General features: G+C 37.1%; 2 protein-coding genes and 2 pseudogenes across 3 annotated transcripts; all 4 read left to right on the top strand.

Annotated features, from left to right (window-relative positions):
- Positions 1 to 2,545: 2,545 nt before the first annotated feature.
- On the top strand, positions 2,546 to 3,533 carry LOC104714899 (F-box protein At2g02240 pseudogene; annotated as a pseudogene).
- Positions 3,534 to 9,372: 5,839 nt separating this feature from the next.
- On the top strand, positions 9,373 to 10,728 carry LOC147937583 (F-box protein At2g02240-like; annotated as a pseudogene).
- Positions 10,729 to 11,550: 822 nt separating this feature from the next.
- Positions 11,551 to 12,952, top strand: LOC104714897 (putative F-box protein PP2-B2). Its single transcript, XM_010432367.2, has 3 exons — positions 11,551 to 11,933; positions 12,069 to 12,190; positions 12,281 to 12,952. Exons 1-3 carry the CDS (start codon positions 11,622 to 11,624, stop codon positions 12,702 to 12,704), a joined length of 858 nt encoding a protein of 285 aa, XP_010430669.2. The 5' UTR covers positions 11,551 to 11,621; the 3' UTR covers positions 12,705 to 12,952.
- Positions 12,953 to 17,896: 4,944 nt separating this feature from the next.
- Positions 17,897 to 19,638, top strand: LOC104710148 (F-box protein At2g02240). 2 transcript variants are annotated; one of them, XM_087467355.1, is made up of 4 exons: positions 17,897 to 18,398; positions 18,637 to 18,755; positions 18,853 to 19,282; positions 19,379 to 19,638. In XM_087467355.1, the coding sequence occupies exons 1-3, from the start codon at positions 18,102 to 18,104 to the stop codon at positions 19,265 to 19,267; spliced, it is 831 nt and encodes a 276-aa protein (XP_087323481.1). In that variant the 5' UTR covers positions 17,897 to 18,101; the 3' UTR covers positions 19,268 to 19,282; positions 19,379 to 19,638. The 2 variants fall into 2 exon arrangements, with proteins under 2 accessions (XP_087323481.1, XP_010425003.2); XM_010426701.3 differs by having other exon boundaries at positions 17,934 to 18,398; positions 18,853 to 19,638.
- The last annotated feature ends 86 nt before the right edge of the window (positions 19,639 to 19,724 follow it).

The raw sequence follows: 19,724 nt of genomic DNA, 5'->3' as shown, positions 1-19,724 counted from the left end.
AAACCAAATTTGATCCAAGATCCCTACAATGTGTGTTTCTGAAATACAGCAATCACTACAAGGGCTATCGTTGTTTGTACCCCCCAACTGGAAAAGTCTACATCTCGCGTCATGTTATTTTTGATGAAGACACTTTTCCATTCAAAGACAAGTTTAAACATCTCTCTCCACCGTGTAAGTCACCATTGCTACAAGTTTGGAAACTCTCAGAACCGTATATCACACCAGCAAGCACAACTACTCTACAACCGTTATCAGAAGACACAATCAACACACCGATGCTCCCACAATCCACAACTGCACCTGCAACAACTCACATTGCAGAACCAGAACCTTCTGTCACTGCGAATGATAATCGCAGTCATGAATCAGACTCAGATTCTGATATTAGTGACGATGAAGCAGAGGTGGCTCCTCTAGTTGTTGATAATGTAGCAGAGGAGACTCCCTTAGTTGATGACAATGTCGCGGAGGTGATCCCTTCGGCTGATCCAGTCGTGTCAACCAACTCTCATCCCATGACAACACGAGCAAAGGATGGGATCCATAAACCGAATCCTCGGTACATCCTACTTACCTCCAAACTCACCACTGATGAACCGAAGAGTATTATCTCAGCAATGAAACATCCCGGGTGGAATGGAGCTGTCATGGATGAGATGACCCGTATACACATGCTGAAGACGTGGGACTTGGTGCCTCCCACTGCAGATATGAACCTTCTGTCCTCCAAATGGGTTTTTAAGACCAAACATAATCCAGATGGTACAGTTGATAAACTAAAAGCCAGACTTGTTGCAAAAGGCTTTGATCAAGAGGAGGGTCTTGACTATCTCGAGACATTCAGTCCAGTAATCCAGTTGTTCGAACAACAACCATTCGCCTAGTTCTTGACACTGCAACAAATCAAAGGTGGCCAATTAAACAACTTGATGTGTCAAACGCCTTCCTTCATGGAGAACTGCAAGAACCAGTGTTCATGTTTCAGCCTGCGGGTTTTGTTGATCCAGAGAAGCCAGACCACGTGTGCCGCCTCACCAAAGCTCTCTATGGCCTAAAACAGGCGCCTAGAGCCTGGTTTGACACCTTTAGCAATTTCTTAATCGATTTTGGCTTTGAATGCAGTACATCTGACCCCTCTCTGTTTGTCTGCAAGCAAGAGAACAAGACATTGGTTCTACTACTGTATGTCGATGACATACTCCTTACTGGGAATGATAAACCACTGCTCGAACAACTCCTTACTGCTCTCAACAATCGCTTTTCCATGAAGGACCTTGGCCCTCCTCGATATTTCCTTGGGATAGAGATTGAGACTACTCAAGATGGTCTATTTTTACATCAAAAAGGCTATGCCGCAGACATTCTACATCAAGCTGGGATGACAGGTGGCAATCCAATGCCTACACCCTTGCCACAACAACTTGAAAAACATGACACCACACCGTTTCCTGAGCCTACCTATTTTCGCAGTCTCGCCGGAAAGCTCCAGTACCTGACCATAACGAGACCGAATCTTCAGTACGCCGTTAACTTCATCTGTCAAAGGATGCATGCCCCCACTAACTCCGACTTCACCTTGCTCAAGAGAATTCTCAGGTATGTAAAAGGGACTTTGGAGCTTGGCATGCCAATCCGAAAACACAACAACACGTCTCTTTCTGCCTTCTGTGATAGTGACTATGCCGGTTGCAAAGACACAAGACGATCAACTACAGGGTTTTGTATACTGCTAGGCTCAACCTTGGTCTCCTGGTCTGCGAAGAGGCAGACAACAGTCTCTCACTCGTCCACCGAATCAGAGTATCGAGCTCTATCAATCGCTGCTCGAGAACTCACCTGGATATCTTCCTTACTACGAGATATTGGCATCAAACAATACCATCCTACTCGTGTCTTCTGTGACAACTTGTCTGCAGTTTATCTGTCTGCTAATCCTGCTCTGCACAATCGGACCAAACACTATGATAAAGACTTCCACTACATAAGAGAGCGTGTAGGACTGGGACTGATTGAGACACATCACATTCCTGCAACCCTACAACTAGCAGACATCTTTACCAAACCTCTACCACGTCCATCTTTTCTTGACCTTCGAGGCAAACTTGGTGTGTCCCTCCCTTCCTTCGCTCCCACGCCAAGTTTAAGGGAGAGTGTAGGAGATAAAGAGGCCCAAGTCCAACAATATCAAGCCCAAGTCCAGCAACATCAAAGTTTGACCCATCAACATCAAACCTTGATTACAACAGAGACAAGTCTCAACGGCTAAAGGAGAGTACGGAGGTTGTCGTTCTCAAGAGCAGAGCCTGTCGTTCTCAAGAGCAGAGCCTGTCGTTCTCAAGAGCAGAACCTCTGTTACCCCAATACAGCTGTCCATAAAGGATTCTAGAGTGTTCCATATAGTTGTATATAAAAAGGATATAAAAACCTACAAGAAAAGATTAACGAAATAGAAAGTTTTATACAGAAAATTCCTCTGTTCTCACAATCCTTTCAATGTTAAGACGAGTTCTTACAAGTCAGAAAATTAATTCTCACACAAGCGATGGAGAAAGATCACGTCGTTGAAGGCAGAGGAGAGATTTTGTACAAGTCGTCGCCTTTTGAGGCATTGTCGGAGGAATGCATCTCCAACATATACTCTTTAACAAGTCCACGGGACGCTTGCGTCGCCGTTTCCCTCTCAAAATTCTTCGGACCGGTGGTTGAGTCCGATAGCGTATGGGAGAAGTTTCTTCTGCCGGGGCATCAATCTCTGATTCCTATATCAAGAATCTTCTCGTCGAAGAAGGGAGCTCTACTTCGCTCTATGTAACAATCTTGTTTATATCCAAGATTGTGGCAAGGTATCTCTTATTATTTGAGTTTTTATATTAATGTTGCTATTGAACTATATATCATGTTATTAAAGCTTATTTTCAAAAATTAAAGAGTGTCTGTTTAGATAAAGAGAGTGGGAAGAGATGTGTCATGTTATCAGCGAAGCAATTGGGCATCACATTTGATAGTCATTATTTTTGGCAATGGATCTTAATTCCTGAATCTAGGTACATCATCTACATTTTTCGCTACATTTGATTGATATGGACTCATTTCGATAATCTTTGGTGCAATGTGTTTTGAAGGTTTGATCAAGTACCAGAGCTTCTTGTTGAAGTTCCATTCAAGATAAGCGGTGTGATGAATACTCAAATCAAATCCTATCTCCCAAAACTTGTTACTCGGCTTATATTGTGTACAAGACAAGAGATAGATTTCACGGTTTGAAGCACATTGGAGTTGGATTTATTGGACAAGGAACTCGTGTAACCAAAAGGTGGGAAAGAAAGAATCTAATCAAACTGGAGGAGAGGGAAGATGGGTGGATGGAGACAGAGCTTGGGGAATTCTTCACTGATTTTGATTGTGAGGAAACTGTGTTGAGTATTATTGAGATTGATTATGCCTATTGGAAACGTGGTTTGATCATTCAAGGAATTGATATCCGCCCTACAAAATATAGGAAGAGAGGCTGTATGATTCTCATTAGATAGAGGGATTACATTATATATACACTAGAGATTAGGGTTCTATCATTTACAATACTAGCCTTTCCATATATACATTCTACACGCCCCCTCAAGATGGAGGGGCTGAAGTCACGCCAATCTTGTCGAATAACTCGGTGAACCTGCTTCTCGGCAATGGTTTGGTAAGTGCATCTGCAAGCTGATCCTTCGCGGAGACATGTTTGACCCTTAACTCACCCGATTGAACCTGCTCACGAATGAAGTGATAGTCCAAGGCTATGTGTTTCATGCGAGAATGGAAGACGGGGTTAGCACATAGATACGTGGCGCCAACATTGTCACAATAAACAGCCGGAGAAGTCGGAAGCTTAACACCAAGTTCCGTAAGTAAAGAAGTGAGCCCACGTAGTTCAGCGGTTGTGTTTGCGACAGCTCTATATTCTGCTTCGGTGGATGAGCGAGCAACCCCTTTTTGCTTCTTAGAGGACCAAGCAACTGGAGCAGAACCAAGATAGATTAGGTAGGCATTGGTGGAGACCATGTCATCGGAGTCACTGGCCCAATCTGCGTCGGAGTAGGCATGTAGTGCAAGGGGAGCATTAGGGCGAAGGTAAATACCATGAGAGAGAGTTCCAGCAAGATAGCGGAGAATCCGTTTTGCAGCTTGCCAATGCATATCAGTAGGCCGATGCATAAATTGAGACAACTTGTTCACCGCATAAGCTATATCAGGTCGGGTCAAAGACAAATATTGAAGGCTGCCTAACACCATACGATACTTGCTTGGATCATCAAATAGAGTACCGGAGGAGAGGGATAACTTCGGTTTTGGTGACATTAGTGTAGAAACCGGCTTAGAGTCAATCATGTTAGTCTTGACTAGAAGGTCAAGAATGTACCGTTTCTGCATGAGATGGAGTCCTTGTGGTGTTCTCGTAGCCTCCACTCCCAAAAAATAACATAGTTCAGTGGGAGCTTTGAGAGAGAACCGAGTGGATAGAGCATCAATAAAACCGGTGATAAGAGACTGAGAACTTCCTGTCACAATGATATCATCGACATAAACAAGTATGTAAACAATGTCATTACCATTGAGATAGGCGAAAACCGAAGTATCAGCAAGGGGTTCCTAAACCCCATCCGAAGCAAGTAGGTCTTTAATTCTTGATACCAAGCACGGGGAGCTTGTTTAAGGCCATACAAAGCTTTGTTTAACCGACAGACATGGTGTGGACGGTCCTTATCGATAAAACCTGGTGGTTGAGAAACATAGACCTCATCCGTTGGCGTCCCATGCAAGAAAGCGTTATTGACGTCAAGTTGACGAATTGGCTAGTTATGGTTCACGGCAAGTTGTAGCACCAATCGAATAGTATTAGACTTGACCACAGGACTGTATGTTTCGTCATAGTCAAGCCCATACTCTTGATTGAACCCTCGAGCTACTAAACGTGCTTTATACCTGTCAAGAGAACCATTGGGCAAGTATTTTAGTGTATAAACCCATTTAGTAGGAATAATATTATGACCTGGAGGTGGAGGAACCAAATAAAAAGTACGCATCCGCGTTTGTGCATTCATCTCCAATCCCATTGCATCTCGCCATTTCTTATCGCGCATGGCTTGAGTAACCGTCGTGGGATTAGTTATTTTGGTTGTGATGGCGGAGAGACTAAACTTGGTCTTTGGCTTAGTAATATTATTCTTTCGCCGTGTTTGCATGGGATGAATGTTCTCTGGTGGAATCGGAGGTGGTGCTAACGGTGGAGCAGGTGGCGGCACCGGTGATGGAGAAGGATCAGGTGATGGAGATAAACGTAGAGAAGGAGACGGACTCGTCGATGGTGGACTGGGCGGTGACACAGAATCCGTAGATAGACCTGGAGATGGGTCACGGTCTACTAACGAGTTCCCATGATGAGGATCGAACTGTGGTGGTGATGTTGGCGGAGTCGTGACTCGAGGTGATGGTGAAAGAGCTGGAGGGACCGGTGCTGTTGGAGAAGTAGTCGGAGCTGTAGTAGGTGGAGATGTCGGAATGGTGACGACGGAAGGAGGAGAGATCACAACGTTCTCCGGCGGAGGCTTGGTAGCAGCGGTTGTTAGCAAAACAAATGGAAAACTCGATTCCACAAACTGAACATGCCTCGACGTATAGACCCGACCCGTCGCTATATCAAGATACAAATACGCACTTTGTGTTAATGAATAACCCATGAACACACAAGGTTTAGAACGATCGTCAAGTTTGTGTGCCGTATATGGGCGAAGCCATGGAAAACAAAGACTCCCAAAGACACGAAGCTTGAGGTAATTAGGCTCCTGCTGAAACAGCTTGACATAGGGTGAGACATTGTCAAACACCGGTGTTGGCATCCGGTTAATGAGGTAGACAGCAGTTGCGAATGCATAGGGCCAGTAATGCTTAGGAACCGAGGCTTGATGTAACAGAGTGAGACCGGTCTCAACGATATGCCGATGCTTCCGTTCAGAAATACCGTTGTGTTCCGGTGTGTGTGGTGGTGTTGTGAGATGTGAGATCCCGTTTGTTGCCAAGAAATGTCGCAAAGCAAGGAATTCGACCCCATTGTCAGAGTAGAGCGTTTGTATCTTCTCCTTGAACCGTGTTTCAACCAAAGCTTTGAACGCAATAAACGTTTCTTTGACATCCGATTTTTGCTTCAATGGATATAACCATGTGTAACGAGTATAGTGATCCACAATGACCAAGTAATATTTGAAATTTTCATTTGAGAGTAAGGGAGACATCCAGACATCGGAATAAAGATATTGTAATGGTTTAGTAGAAGAAATAGTGTTTGTATTGAAGGGAAGCTTATGGCTTTTATTAATAAGACAATGAGAACAAGGATAATGTTTATTTGTGGATTCAGAACAAGGTAAAGAAAACTTTGAAAGAATAGTGTGTAAAACCGGAGGTGATGGATGGCCAAGTCTGGAATGCCAAGATGATAAAGATGGTTTGGAGGTGGTGGTGGTCAAAATGGAAATGGGATCCTTGGTCATTGGGACTGGCCACTCATACAGACCATTCTTAGTTCTCCCTTGCAGCAACCGGACCCCCGTTTTGAGATCCTTCACCTGAAAATAGGCCAGAAATAATTCCACAGAAACCCAATTAGCATTGCATAAATGGAAAACTGATATATGGTTTTTAGCAATATTAGGAACATATAAAACATCATTCAGAGAAAGTGGTTTAGTTGGTGTAGGGATTGAAGTGGAACCCGTGTGGGAAATAGGAAGACCAGTGCCGTCGGCAATGGTAACCTCTTCACCGCCATTGTAAGGCTGTTGGAGAGAAAGGTTGCTCAAGTCGGTTGTAAGATGATGAGTAGCCCCCGAATCAAGAAGCCATGGAGTTGTGGTGGCCATGTTAGCGCGGGGCTGCCATGGAACGGATGTCGGAGTGCTGTTGTTGAAAGGAGCACCAGAAACTTGAAAGTGAGAGCAACGGAGTGCACTATGGCCATAGACGCCACAAATCTGACAACAACCTTGATAGCCACGAGGAGCAGAGTTTTGTGAGCGCGAAACGTTGTGTTGACGAGAGTTGTGTTGATAGCCACGAGATTGTCCGCGAGACTGAGAACCACGAACATTGACGGCATTCGCAGTAGCTGGAAGAGACGGCGAAGACATGACAACACTCTTGAGTTTAAATTCATGATGAAGCAACTTCTTGTAAACCTCAGCGAGAGTCGGAGTTCGATCACGTCCTTCAAGCTTATCGACAACACGACCAAACTCCTCTGGAAGACCACCGAGAATCTTCATGCACCATGGGGTTACCCAAATGAGCCAACTGATCAAACCGTGTGGTAAGACCTTGGAAATAAGCCTCAATCAACTTGTCACCTTTGGTCCAGAGGTTGATCTGTTGTCGGATCTGTTGAACGTGAGCACGACTAGGAGCAGCATAGATCGACGTCAACGTACACCAGATCTCAGCAGAGGTGGTGGTGTTGGAGAGCAACGGTTGAACGGAGAGAGAGATAGCACCCAAAAGTGCACTGTAAATCAAGCGATCTTGTCGCTTCCAGATCTTGTAATCTGGGTTGTCGGAGGTAACACCATCGGTGGTGGTTGTGAGTGGGGGAACGACAACGGTTTCATCGACATAGCCGATGAGGTCGTAACCATCGAGCAACGCACGGACTTGACGACTCCACATCAAGAAGTTTGTGCTGTTGAGCTTAGTCATGTTCATCATGTTGACGGAGAGGATGGACTGTGACGCGGACACAGTAATGGTTTTACCGGAAGAGGATGACATGGTGAGCGGCGTAAGGATAGAAAAGAAAAGTTTTTGTGTTTTTAGGTTAAGAGATCGTGGCTCTGATACCATATAGGAAGAGAGGCTGTATGATTCTCATTAAATAGAGGGATTACATTATATATACACTAGAGATTAGGGTTCTATCATTTACAATACTAGCCTTTCCATATACCCTTAAAGTAGTACCTTTGGAAGAGGGCTTTGGATGGTTCCAGTTACAAGCTTTTGTATCAATCTTGTATCTTAAGAAAGTACAAAATAAAATAAAATTAATGTTTGTTTGATTCATTGATTGTAGTGTTTGGATTTTTGATTATGCTGTTTTATCATTCTCTCTTGAACAAATTCAATAAAGAGAAAGAGTGTCCTTTGCTTTGATTATGGACAAAAAAATTTCTTTTTCTTTTGTAGACTTTGTAAGTTTCAACCGGCCAGGGATCAGATTTAAGAGTATGTGGCATAAGCCCTGAATAGTGTTTTATATACTCCTAAATCTGTACAATATTAACCATAATTAAACCAAGAGATATATATGGAGCTGTGAGGAGAGACGTGCGTGCTCATTAGTGCCAATAACGACATTAGTAAATATATAATGAAGGACGACTTTGTCACTTGAGGACCAGGTTTTTTATATATTAGTAACAGGAAAAATGTCATTAAAATCCCCAAGTCTACATTTTCGTTGATTTAAAGTTCGAATTCTGTTTTTGCAGGAAAAAAACATCAATTATTTGTTGACTTCCAAATAAATCGCAAACTCTCGTTGACTTAGTCTTTTGAGGCACAACGTTAAGTGGTCAAATGGAGAAATTAAGCGGGGTTAATTATCCTGTTAACGAGATCCGTTAATATCAAAACGACGCTGTTTGTAACACCCTAAACCCCCAAATTGAGAAATCGATTCTCAATTTCCCCAATTCACAAACCCTAATCGATCTAACCCTAATCAAACATGATATCTTCGAAGACGAGAAGATTCTAGATCTCTTTTTGTTATACACCGGAAGAACGGTCAACCAGGATTCTCTTTAGTTCTCGATGTAAAGATCGCTACACCGGCTCCACAAACACACTACAATGGCACTCCACGGTCGAACGAAACTACTACCGATGTCTTTGAGCTAGAACTCATCTCATCAACTCGAAGAAGAAGAGGGAAATCGAAGAAGAAAAGAGAAATTATAGAAGAAAAAATATATTGAGATCAGTTAGGGTTTGTGAATTGGGGAAATTGATAATCGATTTCTTAATTTAGAGGTTTTAGGGTGTTATAAACAGCGTCGTTTTGCTATTAATGGATCTCATTAACTGATAATTAACCCCGTTTAATTTCTCCGTTTGACCACTTAACGTTGTGCCTCAAAAGACTAAGTCAACGAGAGTTTGCGATTTATTTGGAAGTCAACAAATAATTGGTGTTTTTTTCCTCCAAAAGCAGAGTTCGGGCTTTAAATCAACGAAAATGTAGACTTGGGGATTTTAATGACATTTTTCCCTATAAGTAACGGCAGATGAGACTTTTGGACTAGTCATATAATGTACTAAGTCTCAAGTTTGTCGATGGGGCAAAAACTCGTTATTGATTCTAGAAGCAAAGGTGTGGAAGAAATCGTCGTCTCTTGTTTGTCACCTTTTGATGAGTTACCGGAAGACTGTCTCTAATATAATCTCTCTTACAAGTTCCCGAGATGCATGTATTGCCGCTTCGGTTTCTAGAACCTTAAGAGCGACGGTCCAATCAAATTGTGTTTGGGAAAAATTTCTTCCAAAGGAATATGCATCTTTGATTCCTGTATCCCAAGTTTTTTCGTCAAAGAAGGAGCTCTATTTCGCTTTATGGGAAGTCATTGTTCTAATAGAAGATGGCCAAAGGGTATACCTAAATATTTGAGTTTAAAATATGTGCCATGAATATTTTGATTAAACTAGCTTCTTTATTTTGAAAACTCAAAGAGTTTCTGGATAGAGAAAGCGAGTGGGAAGAAATGTATCATGTTATCTGCTAATCAACTCGCGATCACATGGGGAAATAGTCCTCAGTATTGGCAATGGATCTCAATTCCTTAATCTAGGTACTCGCAATATATTCATATTAGGATTTCAATTCTAAATCCAAACTCTCGTAACAGAATAAAAATAAGAAAATATATTACACACATATAGTGATATTTCATAATCAAGATGATAGGAAAAAATGTTGCACCTAATGTGTTATATATGTAGGTTTGAAAAGGTACAAGAGCTTCATGATGTATGTGCTTTCGAGATCAGTGGTTTGATAAATACTCGAATCCTATCTCCACAAACGCATTACTCAGCTTATGTAGTGTACAAGACAAGAACTGGATATCATGGCTTCCGCGATTTGCCCATACAGGTTGGAATTGGATAGGTGGGACAAAAAACTTCTAAAAGATTCATATGCTTCGATGAGTCTACGAATAAAATCAAAAAATGGACAAAGAGAGAGCTAATGATATCAAAGGAGGGAGACTTGATAAGCCACTTCAGGTGTATACAAGGAGGAAATACAAAGATGTTGCAGCACATGTGGAGAAGGATGAAGACACGTGCGAGTAAAAAGTAGAAATATGTTGTATATAAACATTGTAAATAGAATTGGAAAGCTTATGTTGGTTTTGGGGAAACAGAGTCGCATGTGACTACTGTGGGAGACGGTTATGATCTAGCTGCGCCTAGAGACCTCTCTTGTTACAAATTGTAATGGTTTTGGGTTCTTATCAATAAAAGGAGTATTCAAGTTCTTATCAATTGATGCGGTAAGCGTTGATCGAACACGCGACCTTTAGATTGCGTTGTGATGAAATTGAGCTAAGTGTTGTAGATATTACTTCACCTTATTGGAAGCGTGGATTGATCATTCGAGGAATTCGATTCCGGCCTACCAAAACGTAATACCGGTTTTATGACAACCCGTCCCGCGGACCCCACTAGCCCCCCTCTAGCTGCCTCAACGGACTATCCGTGGATCCTGCTAGTCCCTCGCTAGCTGTCCCAACGGACTCCAAGCTGGCCCTGCAGGGCATCGATCCTAACCCATCACTGTGGATATCCCAATCCACCAGTAGGTTATTGGTGCGCCAGGCGTTCCTCGAACCCTGGTCCTCACCCTTTAACAACCTTCCCACAGGACAACTTTCCCACTGTGTGGAAGAACGGTTTGAAAATTATCGGTTCTGTTTTTGGATCACATACGTGTATCTTGTCTAAGAAGCAAGTTAAAACTTTTTATTGTTTCTCAACTAAACTTTTTCTTAGGGAAAGAGATTAATTTTGTTAGCGTAATTAACTTCTTCTAGGTGAATCATGATTTCACTTGGAAGTTTGCAAACCAAAGCCAATAGTAAATTTGGCATTTTACAAAAATAAACCAACCATGCAACAGTAAAAAAAAAACATGCAACGTGAAAGGGGAACTTGCGATGAGTCATTTTCTAGTCCTTGATAAAAACGGAGTTAACTTAGAAAGAGTCAGATATTCCTGAACAATAGAGGCGACTTAAGACAATTCCTTAACAATGTTGCAATGATTTTATTATATGGTTCTTAGTTAGAATATTCTAAAAATCAAAACCGACATTAAACACATGGAGCGTGGCGGAAGGGACAATTAAAACGTGCACACTGATGCAAAGAAGGGTAGTTTTTCGTAAATATGATTGGACGACTTAAAACGAGTCTTTTCTTTATCAATATTTTAGCGGCAGAGAGGACTTTAGACGAAGTCTTTATATTCTGAGCTTACAGACGAAGAAATATTATACAGATAGAAGCAACAAATTAATATAATGGGCCACAAACAAAGCGTTGACTTAAGACACGGAGGGGGAGTAGCAATTGTCTCCGGGCCTTCGCCGTTCGATGACTTGCCAGAGGATTGCATCTCCAACATAATATCTTTTACTAGTCCAAGGGACGCTTGCATCGCCGCTACGGTTTCTAAAACCTTTGAATCAGCTGTCCAATCCGATACCGTATGGGACAAGTTTCTCCCATCGGATTATCCATCTCTAATTCCTCCATCGCGAGTTTTTTCATCAAAGAAGGAGCTCTATTTCGCTTTATGCGACAATCCTATTCTAATCGACGATGGCAAAAAGGTACATATATTTTTAATACGAGTTATGTTAGATAATTATGGTGAAATGGATTTGATTTGAAAATTTGATTTCTGATTGAATATTTCTGATTGTTTGCTTTTTTTAATTATTTATTTTATTTTTGGAAAATAAAAGAGCTCCTGGTTAGAGAGAGGGTATGGGAAAAAGTGTATCATGTTATCTCCGAAGAAAGATATGTGGATCACATGGGTTAATACTCCTCAGTATTGGCGATGGATCTCACTTCCTGAAGCTAGGTAGGTTACTCCTTTTATTTAACACTCAAATCTATTGTAATCACACAAGTATGATGATGATGATGGGGAAAATGTTGCACACGCATGCAGGTTTGAAGAAGTACCAGAGCTTCTCAATGTGTGTTGGTTTGAAGTCCGAGGGGGCATGAGTACTAAATACTTATCTCCTGGAACTCGTTACTCGGCTTACATTGTGTTTAAGACAAAGGATAGATGCCCTAATCTGGGGGATGTGCCAGCAGAAGCTACAGTTGGATTAGTGGGACAAGAATCTTCTCAAAGATTCATATACTTTGTTGGGCCTCCCGCGGATCGAAGGAGAGACAGAGAAACGAGAGATGTAACGAAACCAAAAATGAGAAATGATGGATGGATGGAAGCTGAGCTTGGTGAATTCTTCAATGAATCAGGTTGTGATGACATTGCAACAAGTGTTCTTGAGACTAAGACTCCTTATTGGAAGCGCGGTTTGATCATTCAGGGGATAGAGTTCCGTCCTACCAAAATCCGGTAAAGTAATACCCGGTTTCCTTGATTGATTCCGGTTTATGTTTGTTTGCTTTTTAGTCAAAAGCTTTGCTGCATTGTAACACAAAGTATTATATGTTTTTGGACTGCTCGTTTGTGTATTCTGTTGTAATCTTTCTCACATGTACAAACTCAACAAATGTATTTTATTTTCTTATCATCTGCAATGCTTTTGTACACTTTACTTAGCCGAGAACAATAGAAATCGAATAACAAATATATAAATTTTGTAGACATGACACAGATCTTAACAAAGATTCATCAATTTATATATATTATATTGACTTTTCCTGACTAAAAGTTTGATTATATAATTTTCTCTGGTATAGAGATTTCACAAGATCAGAGCCGGCCCAAGCCACAAGCTGATGAAGCATGTCCTTGCAGCCTGGTTTTATTTATAAATTTTTCGGCCCTATTTTTAAAATTCTCTTGTAGTTCTACCGGTAAAGTATTGGCTTTGGGAACAATAGGTAACAGGTTAGAATCCCCCAACACAACAAAGTGTTTAAATACTGTACTTACTTGCTTTGAGTGATTAGATAAAGGCAAACTTTTTTTTTGTTTTTTATTTTTTTTCAGAATATCTTTGAAGACAATGATCGGAGTATCACAATAAGTCTTAACCAGTAAAGATCCATCACTCACGGTCACGGATATAAATATATGTCTCGTTAATTTCCACACTTTACATACCGTTTCTGATAGAAAAAACGGATTAACATAATTTATGTGTTCAATATTATAACTATGATCATTTACTGTTTTCCGATTTGTTATAATAGTTTTGGTGGACATTATGTCATTCATTGGATACGTATTTCTGTATAATCAATGCTTCTTTTTCTTTTCTTCTAATATTTACTTCAATGGCAAGAGAATCATATGATCCAATCAATAAAGTTTACATTTTTCCGGCAGATTCGTTTTTTGAATTTATTTGATACTAATGTTGAATGGCGAAAATATCAAGTCAAATCGAGAAACAATAAATTTCTGATCATGACAATATAAATTATGTTAGTCAACATAAGAATCCGAAATGAAATAGAAAAAAAAATGTCATGTAGCTAATTCCTTTTGTCGAGTTTTATAATTCGTAAAAAATTTTAATGTCTAAACGTGAGAAAGTAAAACAAAAAATTGGTTTATCATTAGCCATGTCTAATTTTTATTTCAACTTAGTAATAAAGATATCTTGTAAGTTCTAATTTTTATGTCAAGTCGATATGTAAAGTCACAAACAGGTTTTATTTAGGAGAGTTATTGGTTTAGGATTTCGAAAGAATTTTCATGACTTTGTGTTTTTAAAAATCTTGCTGATTTTTAAAATCATAGAAAATTAGAAAGTAAAAATGAAGGATTCTATAAGAGATTGTTTAGATAATTTTTTCTAAATCCTAAAGTAATTTTCTATGATTTTAGTGATTTATATGTTTATGTTTTTGTCACTGAATATGTTATTACATTGTAAAACAATAGGCTTTATTTGTACCTCAAATGTACAACTGAATATAAAATTATTGAAAATAGCTGATTATTTACAACGCGATAATCTTAAGCTACATAAAAATATTAGTTTCTAGTAAAAATTATTGTTTAGTAGATGAAAGCATTTTTCTAATTAAGCAAGATATCTTGGACATGGGTGAGTAAATTAATTAAACAAACTAGTTCAAAAATATTTTTTCAATTTCCAACCTGCAATATTAAGACAAAGAAGAAGAAAAAAGATAGGATAAAAATTTAAATAAAAATAAAATAAATTTGATCGGAAAAACTAGAAAAGAATTCTCAGAATAAAGAGCAATGGGCTAGTACAGATCATTATTATGATCATTTTCGAACTTGGTCTTGATCTATCACAAAAAAGATGATCATCAACAATTACAAAAAAAAAAGAATATAGCAACCAATAAAATGAATAAGTCAAAACCATATATGTTTTTATGTTTGGCTTGTTTATCTAGACTTATCTATTTTGGTTTGTAGGGCTTTGGTCTGTTTGTAATATTGGCTTGTCAAATTTGGCTTTATATCATAAATAAAAACATTTGTGACAAAAAAAAATTAGAGATAACAAAATGTTTTTAACGAAAAAAACTTATCTAGTCCCAAAAACAAGAATGAGAGAGTTCGCATGAAGAAACGACATATGTCACACCTTGCTTGATAATTGTATTGTTTAAGATAAACGGGAGAGATATATTATAAGTCAAGCATAATATTTAAAGAACACAAACGTAAAATGAATTAATCTAAAGTAAACATCTTAATTACATAAGTCAAAACTAATTTAAGGACAAATACATATATTCAAATAGTTAATAAAATATATGCTCCATTCATTAAAAAACCAAAAAGAAAATAAAAACCATTTAATGCATATATACTAGTAATAGTTAAAACACAGTTATTATTATAAAATTTTTTTAATAATCTAATTTACAGGTAAAAAATAAAGATAAAGAATAGAGTGGTTATGATGTTCTTGAAAGAATTTTTTTTTTTTTTTTTAAATTAGACTCAAATTTTGATAATTTTTATTTTGTGATCCAAATAAAACATTGGAGAATTTAATAATCCTACTATATTAATTGAGAAATACAAATATGAAACTAACCTTAAATGTGTAAAAAATTACATTCAATTGCCATTAGAAATTTTAATATAAGCTTAATTAATTAATTTAAATAAATATAATTAACTAAAAAATAAAAAACACTCACAGATCAAATATTAAAAAATCTAAAAAATATATATATATATTTTCTCTCTCTAATAAATTATGGACAAAATTAGTAAATATTTTTTTAAAAAAATATAAACCAATCAGTTTTAAAAACTAAGATTTTATATTCAAGTATACAATATAATTATTTTTAATAACTAAATTTGAAGATTTCAAATTATGATTCTCCTATCATCTTTATTTTATTTTATTTACAAATTGTTTGAAATTTTCATATAATACTTATCATTAAGAAAATGCAGATTTTTTTCTGTATATGTTATGATTTGAATTTTTTTAAACGAAGATATATCACTCATCCTATAAAAAATATGTGTTTTAATTTCTACATTGGCGGGTTGGTAAAACTAAATTTATATAGATGATAAATTATAATTTTTATTTGCTCACAATTATAACAATAAAATTACTATTTTATATTTCACAAAATAATGATGCAAATACAACAAACAAACAATAGAAAACTGTAATAATACGTCAAAAATAAAATACTATAATATTCTAATATAATTGGGGCATTCTCAAAAATGCCCCTTTTTCCATATCTCTTTTTAAAAATACCCCTTCATGTTGACCATTTTTAAAACTACCCCTCTTTATATACAAAATGACCAAATTACCCTTTTTGAGTGACAGCAAGAATGTACAGTCATCAAAATCGAAAATATTTTCCCGCCAAAAAAATTTCCCGCCAAAATTTTTTTTCCCGCCAAAATCGAAAATTTTTTCCGAAAAAATTATTTTTTCCCGCCAAAAACAAAAAATTTCCCGCCAAAATCGAAAAATTTTCCCGCCAAAAATATTGAAATTTATACCTTTTAAAAACCTTGTAAATGCTTTTAAAAAACTTTTAAAAGCGTTTACAAGGTTTTTAAAAGGTTTTTAAACACATTGTAAACGCTTTTAAAAAGCTTGTAAATGCTTTAAAAGGTTTTTAAACACCTTGTAAATGCTTTTAAAAATATTTTAAAAGCATTTAAAAGGTGTTTAAAAACCTTTTAAAAATTTTATAAAAACTTTTACAAGGTTTTTAAAAACATTGTAAAAGGGTTTAGAAGCTGTTTAAAAACCTTTTAAAAATCCTTTTAAAAACAATTTGAAAACATTTTAAAAACCTTTTAAAAACCTTTTAAAACCTTTTAAAAACCTTTTAAAACCTTTTAAAAACCTTTTAAAAATCTTGTAAAAGCGTTTACAAGTTGTTTAAAAAACCTTTTAAAACTCTTTAAAAAATCTTGTAAAAGCCTTTACAAGGTGTTTATAAGGCTTTTATAAGGGAGAAACCTTATAAAAACCTTTTAAAAACCTTGTAAATTTTTTTTGGCGGGAAAAATTTTGGCGGGAAAATTTTTTTTTTCGAAATTTTTTATCAAAATTTTTTGACAAAAAAATTTTTGGCGGGAAAATTTTTTTGAAAAATTTTGGCGGGAAAATATGTCGGAAATTTTTTGGCGGGAAAATTTTGTTTTTCTTTTTATTGAATAAAATAATTTTCATCTAAGAGTAAAATGGTCATTAAAAATTAAATGAGGGTATAAATAAAAATGGCCAAAAAAGAGGGTATTTTTGAAAAGGGGTATATCAAAAGGGGCATTTTTAACAAATTCTCAAAATAATTAGTATTCAAATAGACTTATAGATTTACAGAACAATTAAAAATAAATATCATCTCAAACAAAATAACATTTTAAAAAAAATATAACAATAAATTTTATTATTATATTATAAATTTTTTTAAAAATGTTGACCCGTGCTTTAAGCACGGGATATCTCCTAGTTCAACATATTAAAAGTAAAAAAAAAAAAATATGTATTTAGTTATCTATATCTTAAATATATAGCAGAATAATCATCCAAATTTCATATAAATAGATGAAAAAACAAAAAAATATGGTGACACAAAGATTTCTCTAATGGATTTGGTTTATTTATTGAGTTAATGGATTGAAAATAGAATTGCTGTTGAATTTTCTTTTCCTACTTTTTAGCGTAATATAATAACTAATTATAAGGTTGATGAATCAATGTATTTATTCAAAAATATATTTTGACTATCATACATATAACAATTAGTATGTCAAAAAAATTATTTATAACAATTTAATTTGCTGGGACTGATAAATTAATAAATTTTTAACAGTTTAATTTTTTTTTCCATTGATGTAAAACAAAACACCAAATTAGTGATGTCATATATGAATTAAATAAAAAGACTAATTGATAAACTTTTCAAGAGAAAATGTATTTTCGAAAATTTGGCGTTTTGGAAATATCCATATTAAAAAGAACATTTTAAATTTTTAATCATAAAATCACTTTTACCTTTGCTAATTTTTTGCCAAACAATAAAATGATTAAAATCTATGATAGTCGGTTCAATTGGTTTATTAGTTTATTAGTTTTCATAACCACCACTGAGAAAAACCAACTAAACCAACAATTAAAACATGAAGCGAAAAGGGTAACTTTTTGCAAAATATCTGCGCACGACACGACACGACATTACCTTTACACGAATCATATTCTTCCTTTTAAGACAACAGAGGCGAGTTCTTGAAAGAGTCAGAGAGAAACTCACGAGGAATCAATAAACACAGTCGAGTTTTGATCAAAGACACAGATCGATCATCGATGATGGGGCAAAATCATACAGGTGGAGAGATCGTTGTTGCCGGGCCATCACCTTTTGATGGCTTGCCAGAGGATTGCATCTCTAACATAATCTCTTTCACAAGTCCACGAGATGCGTGCGTCGCTGCGTCGGTTTCGAAAACCTTTGAATCGGCTGCTAACTCCGACAACGTATGGGAGAAGTTTCTTCCGCCGGATTATTCCTCTCTGATTCCTCCATCGCCAGTTTTTGCATCGAAGAAGGAGCTTTATCTCGCTCTCTGCCACAATCCTGTTCTAATCGAAGATGGCAAAAAGGTATATTTAATTCATATCTTGTCAGGTGTATTGTATCTAAACATAGGTTATAGAACTGTCTAGGGTTCAAATTGAACTTCATGTTCATGTGTTGAATTATTGAGTTCTGTTAGATAAATTATGGAAAAAGGATTTGATTGAAAACCTTATTTCATAAAATTCTTGATACGATGGAACATTTTGGTGTAGATGTGGATTCTAAATCTTATTTTTTAATTATATTTTCCGAAAACCAAAGAGCTTTTGGTTAGAAAAAGCCAGTGGGAAAAGGTGTATCATGTTATCTTCAAAGGAACTTTGGATCACATGGGGAAGTAGTCCTCAGTATTGGCAATGGATTTCAATTCCTGAAGCTAGGTACCTTGTTTTGCCCCTTTGATTGTACGTAGTAGTCCTCTCGGAGTTGGCAATGATGATGATGATTTTAATTACACAATATATTGTTGTGATGTAGATTTGAGAAAGTAGCAGAGCTTCTTGATGTATGTTGGTTTGAGGTTCGTGGCAAGACAAGCACTCGTGAGCTAACTCCTGGAACTCGTTACTCGGCTTACATTGTCTTCAAGACAAAAGACGGATGTCCTCGGTTAGGGCATTTGCCGGTAGAAGTTGGAGTTGGTTTGGTGGGACAAGAAACTTCTAAAAGATTCATATATTTTGTTGGACCTCGGGCTCGTAGGGGAGAAAGAGAAACAGGAGATGTAACGAAACCGGAGGAAAGAGAGGACGGGTGGATGGAAGCTGAGCTAGGTGAATTTTTCAACGAAGCAAGTTGTGATGAAGTTGAGTTAAGTGTTATTGAGATTAAGTCACCTTATTGGAAACGAGGTTTGATCATTCAAGGAATCGAATTCCGCCCTACAAATTAAATAAAACCCCTTAAAGTAAGAACCGAACCCATTCCGGTTTATGTTTGTTTGCTTCAGTATATCTAATTAAGCAAGTGATGAAAACAACTTTGTTGTATTGTTGTGGGGAAGACGAGGAAAGCAAGAGTGCTGGATCCTAAATTGTGGAGCCTTGAAAGACTGTGTTTACCAGTTCTAAGTTTCTTCATGATGAGATTCTTGTGCAGACACATTTGGTCTTTTGTTACATTGGATTTGGTCCGCACGCCTGTTTGTGGCCTTTTAGAGTGGAGTGTTGTTTGCTTTTCTTTTTGTAATATACTATGTAAAGAATCTTTTTGATTTCTCAGATTGGTTCGATTTATAGTACACTTTTTAAAGAGATAGAAAAATAGCTGATGAGATTGTATTTTCTAGCTAGCTTGGAACGTGAGATGTGCTCACTTCTCGTCCTTCCTTAGGGCAACGTTGCGTAAAA

The sequence above is a fragment of the Camelina sativa genome, chromosome 9 (genome assembly GCF_030686135.1).
Source record: "Camelina sativa cultivar CO46 ecotype springtype chromosome 9, ASM3068613v1".
In the NCBI taxonomy this organism is placed as follows: domain Eukaryota; kingdom Viridiplantae; phylum Streptophyta; class Magnoliopsida; order Brassicales; family Brassicaceae; genus Camelina; species Camelina sativa.
Note: the sequence above shows the minus strand (reverse complement) of the source record. Positions and strands in the feature narration are given on the sequence as shown.